Source organism: Diabrotica undecimpunctata, chromosome 5 (genome assembly GCF_040954645.1).
Source record: "Diabrotica undecimpunctata isolate CICGRU chromosome 5, icDiaUnde3, whole genome shotgun sequence".
Taxonomy (NCBI): domain Eukaryota; kingdom Metazoa; phylum Arthropoda; class Insecta; order Coleoptera; family Chrysomelidae; genus Diabrotica; species Diabrotica undecimpunctata.
The window spans coordinates 101,312,181-101,320,735 of record NC_092807.1 but is presented as its reverse complement, the minus strand read 5'-3'; the positions used below and the strand labels follow the sequence as shown (position 1 = coordinate 101,320,735).

Below are 8,555 nucleotides of genomic sequence, written 5' to 3'. Positions count from 1 at the left end.
CAGAAAATATTTCGACATTGATAAGCAAGTCTTCGTGCGAGATCATTTTTTGATTTTTTAATTATGTTTATTAGTGCCTCTGAGGCTTTTAGTTTTGATTCAAGTACTGAAAGTAGTGGTAATAGTGACGAAGCAATGCCAGCTATAATGACTAGTACATCGTAAGTAAAAACTTTTCAGACATTTTTTATCGAATTTCTAAAATTAACCTTGAGTTTTTGAAAACACTATCGTCACGTTTTTAAGTTGTAGAAAATAGATTATTTTGGAATATATTAATGCGCAGAATAGCTTTATCTTTTTATAGAACAGTTGGCCTTTTTTCATATCTAGGGATTTAATAGTCAGGACCAATGGATGTGCAGTTATATTACAACTTTCGTATGTTCATAAAGCATTTGGTCGACTGGAAATGCCAATCCAAGACGTGGTATTTTTCCATTCACTTTATTAGTTAATATCTGTTTATTCATAATTGAATAGAATAGAACACTGAATACAATAAGCTTATCTTTTTTTATTCTAGAATATCATGTTCTTATTACTGACTGTCTTAGTTGATCTTGATTTCTTTAGGCGTTCTTTTTGGTTATTTAATTATAAAAAAAGAGGTTGTGGAAACACAGCTGTTCTTGTACCTAAATATAATTGAGCAATTTTTTGTAATAATACAAAATCCATCATCAGTACTAAAAATAAATTTAATTTTCAGCCTATAATTACGAGAATTATCCCTTTTTTGCTTTATACTTTTATAATATTCCTGGTGGTAGACAATATTAAAGTATAAAGTTTTCTGTGTATAAATACTCTTCAGTTTTTTTGTACCTGAGTACTACAAGGTGTACTTTTTCTCATTTTGTTGAATTTACTATCCATAATGAGTTTTTTGGAATTTTCATCAGTGATTTCAAATTATATTCATTTGTAAGCACCCTTTTCTTTGTGCAAAGATGTTGATTTAAATTTCAAATGCCCTAATTTTTGCCCTTAAATAAACCTAATTTTGATTGAATTTACCCAGATATTTGCACTATTGAATCCCTTCTACTTGTTTTCTGCTTTGGCAACATTTAGATCATCTCAATGAGGCAACATATCTCAATCATCTCTTGTCATCAATGCAGAGTATCATTTGTTTGTATTCCTGGATGTTGCTGAGAAGTTGTTGATGGGTGAAATTGTTAACTAACTTGACAAAAGGACAAGCAACAATAAGCACTATATAAATATTACATATTAGTTAAATGTTAGGATAAAAATTACTGTTAGGATTTGGTTATGGACTATATAATAAACATTTTAGAGGTTTATACAATAAAGGTTTATTATGAAATTCTCAACCTATTCTACTCTCCTGAAAGTGTATGAGTTTTGGGATTAAAAAGTGCATTAATTAATCTGCTTATTACGAATGCCTAGAAATAACACACTGATATGCTTTTTAAGTACATAAATTTGTAAATGCATTATGTCAGTCCAGAACAAGTGTTTATGTGAAAAATGCTTTAAACTGGTAACCTTGCTTCATTTATGTGTGAATGTCCAACAATTCTTTTTCTGTCTTACTTGGTACTACTAATTCTGTTACTTTATTTGGTTACTCTTCCTATTTATACTCTGTATCTTCTCACAGTTTGTTTTGTTCTTATTTTTGAATTATTTTGTTTTATCCATTAATTTTAGAAGTTCCATATTCATCCAAGCTTTATTGATTAGCCCTTTGTGATCAAATCATAGATGTTTTTTGCCTAGATTATTGTGATTATACATGCTTTTATTGAACATTAATCTGGCACGCCACACAGTCAGTCTTTCCTATTTGTGCTTTTTGCATTCAATTTTGCAGAACCAGTTTAAAATTGCCCACTGATAAGTTATGATCTGAGTTGATGTCTGAACTTGGATAAGTTTTTGCAACTATATAATTACTTTTAAATTTGTTATTTATTAAGAATTAATATATTTGGTTGTGCACTGGGTTTTCTAGTGATTTATTTTCCTTAATCCATAATCACCAATTAAGTTCAAATCTCCCACAAATGTGTGTTTTAAATTTCTTTGTCACTTGCACCTGTTGTGAGGTCATATATCTGAATGATGTTAATTTTAATAATTTGTATATGTGACTGTATAACTTGTGTGTACTGTTATAGGTGAGAAATTCGTTTTATTAGTATACATTCACTGTACGTTCAAAATACATAATTGTTTTCTGTTTAAAGTTGTTCTGAATCACTCCATCTCATTTCATTAATGCCCATTATGGCAATGTCTAGCCTCATTATTTCTTGTTTTAAATTATCAAACTTTACTGATCAGTAGAGTTCACATTTTCTTGCCAGGAGGGTCGTGCATATTGACAATCTGGGTGTTCCCAAGTCTGTAAATTTCCTTTCCTGACAAATTTTGGTTTGTGAGTACCACAATTATTAAGGTTACTTGGTTGCAATAAGATTACTATGTGGTTTTGGTAGGGATTCTAGAGGATATTTAATTATATTATTATTATCATATATCGTAAGCTATATTTCTTAAATAATTATCCAAATATTGTTTTGAATTCAACAAAAGAATAATATGATACTTATGAAGGTTTTATACAACAATTTGTAATTGCAGAAAAAAAAAAGATCAAACATTTCAGCTCATAGCTAACCACTCAGGTAACACAGACATCTGATGTTTATCACGTTTATGCCCTAAACAATTCAGTTATTAATCAAACAATCTTTTATTTGTATTCAGACAAATTTACTTAAAAGTTTGTCAATTAGTACAAGTTATTTACATGTATGAATTTTCCCGCTTTCTAAGGACATTTTAGTTTAAGTTGTTTGGATATACATACCAAGTTTGTACATCGCCCTTTAGCAAACTTACTCTAGTAATACACTTGACCAAAGTTTTGCATCACCAGAAGTTATGCTTATTTTCATAGTTGATTTTCTTGTGAATGCATTAACGGATTCGCTACTTTTTTTGTTATTTTATATTTTTTTTTTCTTTGACATTTACGCTGTCAGGCAAAAGTTTACTCAAAACTTCTCTTTTTGGCTTATACCGGGTGAAAGAAAGGAAATGTTTTTCTTATGTTAAGCTTGAGACACCCTGTAGGGAGGACAAGGTACAAGGGTTGATATACATCAAAATCATGTTGTAGTCTCACATTTTGTGAACTTAACAGTGAACAGTATAACACCTAACAGTGTAAATACCAAAGAAAAAATCTTAAATAACAAAAAAATAGCGGAATGTGTTAATCAGTTCATAAGAAAATTAACTATGAAAATGAGCATAACTTTTGGTGGTTCAAAATTTTTAAATAACATGTTCCGTTTAGAACTATCTAACTTGGTAACTTGGCAGGCTGTTATGAAACAGCCTGTAAGATTGTAGGTAATTTTAAAATGTTGAGTTTAAAGTTGCCTGCAATTTAATAACTTTTTTGTATCTTTTATTATTATAACAGATCTACTGAGCTTCCTTACACTAATCAATCACCCTCTATGTCCAGATCTGTTTTTTATCTCACTTAAAATAAATTTAGACTTTAATTAATTTTATCCAAGTATGGTCTGATTATAAAAGAATTTTGTTTATTAAAAACGTATTGTTTGCAAAATTATTTTATCTAAAGAATTTTAAGCGCACTCGAGATGGAATGAGGATGGGATTTTCATTTTTTTTTAACTAGATACATACCGATAAAAAAGTGATAAGATCAAATTTAATGAGCCAGTAACTTAAATTGAGGAGCATTTACTTTTAATTTGATATTTTATATATTTCAATGTTTTATAATTTTTCGATTATGCATTATATTTACTACTTTGTGCTAGTTTTTTTTTTATTTTTTCGGAGGTATCTATGAGAAATAGCAGAGCTGGAAAATAAATGGTCTCTTTTTATTCTGACCCTAGATTCAGCTAATCCCAAAAAAATTCTTCGATCAGTATAAATTTTGCCAAGGATGTGTATTGTCGCCACTGCTATTTAATATACAGAGTGGCCCAAAAGTCTGGAAACTGTCAATTATCTCGTAAATCGCTAGTCATAATAGGGATGTTCACAAATTTTTAAATATAGTTAAATTCAATTAAATTCAATATATTATAAAATATATAAAAATATAGTAAACATGAAATTGTTTAAAAATATATATTTTTTAAGATAAATCAATTCTTAATTTTAATTTTGATGGAAGCTAGAAAAACGGCTCCTCGCAGCGAGGCTACGATGTGTGACGTCAGCAGTCGTATCGACAACTTGTTATGTATACGTATTTACGAAGTGTAACCAATTCTTTAAGTATTTATACAATGATAATGAAGCCAAATAAGTGGTGTTTGCTACAAAGAGAGGGAAAAACTAGAAAAGGCTGTTATTATGCAAGTTAGAAAAAAAATAAATGCAAATATCTGTACCTCGGAAGGAATCAACACTATGTTCATTTTTAAAACTTTACAGGAGAGCAGTTTTAAATTTTTTTTCACCAAAAAGTATTATTGCTGCAGCTCTTTATTAAGATATTGAAACAATATTTTACTAGAACATTCTGTTTATTGTTATTTACATAATACATTTGTTATAATTAAAAACAAATTTGTTCCTGTGTGTTTTAACCCTTAACGGACATGGTGTTGTATCCATCTAATAAAGTTATTGTACTATAAGAATTAGTATGGGGTATTCAATAACAACTACAATCCTATTTGACTTTTACTAACAAAATTTATTTAACCATACAATTTACCTTTACAAATACAAATATGTATGTAAAAATGGCAGTTTGGGTACAAACCATTCAGTCATCCTCAAGTAAGTCTCCTTCTGGATAGTCACTATTAGTATTACTAGTAGGTATGCTTTTTAAGCTTTGATAAAAATCATGAAAAAATGTAGGAACATTTGACAGTAATGCCAATAGATCGTTATACTTTTGTTGTGATATAAGTATTGGATTTTGTGATACCAGTTGCAAATCTTTTGGCAATGTAAGGTGTCGCCTTTGAAACCTAACAAGGTCAATTTCCTGGTTTTCGTCATGAAAATTACTTTTTAAAAACATAGTTCCAATGCTGTTTTGTTTAACTTGCAGTTAAACACAGTTTGACAGAAGAACTTGTTGTTTGTTAATGTCTCTTTTCTATTAATCAAAGGCGAATTTTAAGATGTTTTGACATCATACAAAGACCTTAAATTTTTAAATTCTTCTAGTTCCATAGTATGTATGGTATATTTCATTGAGGCTTATCTGACTAACGGCTGCCAGTCCCAGGGCGTGTAAATAGAAAGGTTAAGTTTTTTCTCTTTCGCTCTATCAGCGCATGGACAGTGTCCGCCTCTATGTGGGTATTACTCTTTAGTAGAAACTTCTGGATGATAATTTTTACTTTTCTAAACAAGTATTAATGCTAACATTTTTATTCTGGCCTTAACATTTGTAAGACCGTAGTATGATTTCTTCTATATTACTGTCAGGAATGACGGTATCTGCCCATTTTAGTAATGCAGATCTTATTTCATTTCCACTACGAATAGTTTATCAGAACTTTTCTCTATATCAGACTAATCTTCGTTATCACAACTCAAGGCATCTCTAATAATATGCTCTTCATTTAAAACATCATTGCTTGGTGTATTATTTGATTCTGAAATTAAACACGGCGTATAATATTGGTTGTAAAAGATTTAATAATATTGCTAGTCTAAGGTTGGTATCAAATCACTACATTATAGAACATTACAGAACTTTTTAGTAGGTACTTCAAGAATCTTTCTCCTACGAGAATTATGGTTCATTGTTCTTATTATTAGTAACAAACCACTGTAAACACACCATAAATAGCAAAAGTATTATTATTAGATCACTAACAGTCTACCTCTCATCATAGAGATATGCGCGGCGGTAATTCACATGCGTAGAGAGACAAAACATTAAGTCCACATGGTGTTTTATCCCTCAAAGTAGAAATGGACTTGGTGTTCTTTTAAAGGTCACTTTCTTTATCAGCAAATGGTTTAGGACCTAGTGCTCTATTCCTTTAAATAAAGTTATAAAAGTTAATTATTTGTTTGTAAAATTGTCAAAATTGAAAAAATGGACATAGTGTTCTAGAGTATCCCTCCGAGGTACAGATATAAAAACCTGTGGTTTGATAATTTTATGTGAATATGGTGTTAAATAGTTTGGAACTGTAATAAAAATCTTCTCAGAATTGTTTTTAGATGTATTTAGACACCCAGGAACAAAACACCACTTAATTGGCTTCATTATCAGTGATTAAATATTTAAAGAACTGGTCACACTTCGTAAATACGTATACAAAACAAGTTGTCGATACGACTGCTGACGTCACACACCGTAGCCTCGCTGCGAGGAGCCGTTTTTCTAGCCTCCATCAGAATTGAAATTAAGAATTGATTTATCTTAAGAAATATATATTTTTAAACAATATTATGTTTGCTATGTTTTTATATATGTTATAACCTATTGAATTTAACAATATTTAAAAATTAGTGAACATCCCTATTGTACAAAATTTGAGGTACATCTATTTTGGGATACGGTGGTTCCATATTTGATATTTGTAATGTTGCCAGATTTGCTGTTTCTCTTATATTATTAGTAACTTTGGTTTTTCAAATTCATCACCCTGTATATTCAGTCATTATTGGAATCTCCTATTCAATACGAGTTCAACCATATGTAACACTTACAATTTTATGTAGTTTGGAAGGGAAAAATGTTTTAGTTTACTTAATCTTGAGTTCCTTTATGAGTTTCAGGTTAAAACTTATTGGCGTCCATTTTGTTTTACAGTTTAGCTGTATTCCGTGTTTCTTTGTCACTGTGATACTTTTTTATCTATTTATTATCTATCGTTTATCTATCTGTGTTTGATCTGCAATTTTTCTGCTATCTATATCCTTACCCACCCCCAATGAAGTTCCCTGACTGGAGCAGCGTGGTCTTCGTTAAGTATTGTGAACGAAAAGCTTTTTATTATCGACCATTTTCGAAAACTGATCTGGAAAAATAGCAATAAACTAAGTTACACAGATGGAACCCTGATAGCTGCATCTCAGAAAGAACTAGAACAGATAATACAGAAAATCAACAACGTAAGTAAAAAATACGGGACTAGCAATCAATGCATAAAAAACAAAAGTTATGATAATTGATCGAGCTAGAAATAATTAAGCAGAAATCACGGGAATATGAAGTAGTGGGATCAACTTCCTAGTATCGATAATAATAAATAATGGCGTGTGAAGAAGAAATACGACGATATAACTGGCTAGGTCAGCAACAGAAAAACTGATGAAAATGTAGAAAGTCACCAACATTACTGAAGCCACGAAACTTCGCCTTGCGTATGCACTGATTTTACCTATTGCTACATATACACTCTGAAACGTGGACTATCAGAAAACTGATGCAAACAGAATCAACGCATGTGAGTTGTGGGTATACAGGAGGATATTAAGAATTCCATGGACAGCATATATCGTACGTGACTTTAGACTACAAGAACTAAATATTAATACTAGGCTCATTACAAAATCGCATCTCCATGGCGCAGTCCTTTGTAGCTTTAAAATGGTTCAGAGTTTCACAGTGTTCGCAGGGCACAGGGGAGAAACAGTTACAAAATTTGTTTTTCTTTTATTTTATTATTGCACTCATACAAGTCTAGCAAATGTTAAACTTAAGAACTTTTCTGATATTTATTTCTCATTAATTTTGTTTCAGGAATTCGTTGTTAAGTAGTAAACGTTCCGCAGTAGCGCGTCCGAGGCCGATTGCTACAACATGTCTCTGGGAGCCGGCCTCTGTGGTGGTCCTGATGCCCCTGGGGAAACCAGGGGCAATTCGCCGCCCCCGCTGCGGCTGACTTTCCGCACCGCCCGCCATCCCTGGGAGGCCGTACTTAAGGGACGCACGCTATACGTAGCCCTTCCCCCGCAAGTACTTCCTGAGGGATCTCGCGAGGCGTTCGTCGCGCTGCTCGAGGCCGCCGAGGAGCAACTTAATTGCGAGCATGTCGTTGTGGTAAGTTCAAATGTTTTTTTTTATGTTTTGAAACGGGTTAAACTAAAATTATTCGTGGAAATAATGTCGTCCACTTGTTGGATTCGAATGGAGCGTAGTAGACAGATTTAGACAGGTGGCCTTTGGCCTATTCCACTGCGACCTTTTCAGATCTATTGTGGTCCTCTAGTCCTGGATAACATTCTCTAGCCTGACCCCTTTTAAAGAGTCTAATAGCTTCAAGACTGTACCTTCCATGTAGCTATTTGCCGGTGGATTTTCTTCTCCTAATGCAAAGAACCGCACATTTGCCCAGACTGTCACACTGACATAGAATGTGCCTCTGCTGTTTCTTCTTCGAGGTGACAGAATCTGCACAGATTACCATCTGATAATCCCATCAGCTTCAAGTGCCTATTCAGCTTACAGTGCCCTGTTAGAAGACCTACTATGGCTTTGACTGTTTTCTTGTCTTTGCTTATTAGGTCTGCCGTAAATTTTGGCCATTGTTTTGTAA

General features: G+C 32.1%; 1 protein-coding gene across 1 annotated transcript in view; it reads left to right on the top strand.

Annotated features, from left to right (window-relative positions):
• Nucleotides 1-8,555, top strand: part of Oda (Ornithine decarboxylase antizyme) — a 20,841-nt gene continuing 12,286 nt past the window's right edge. The window contains exons 1-2 of the mRNA XM_072532364.1: nt 1-161; nt 7,760-8,059. Coding sequence (XP_072388465.1) covers nt 7,820-8,059 — 240 coding nt within the window. The 5' untranslated portion in view covers nt 1-161; nt 7,760-7,819. The remainder of the gene's footprint in view (nt 162-7,759; nt 8,060-8,555) is intronic.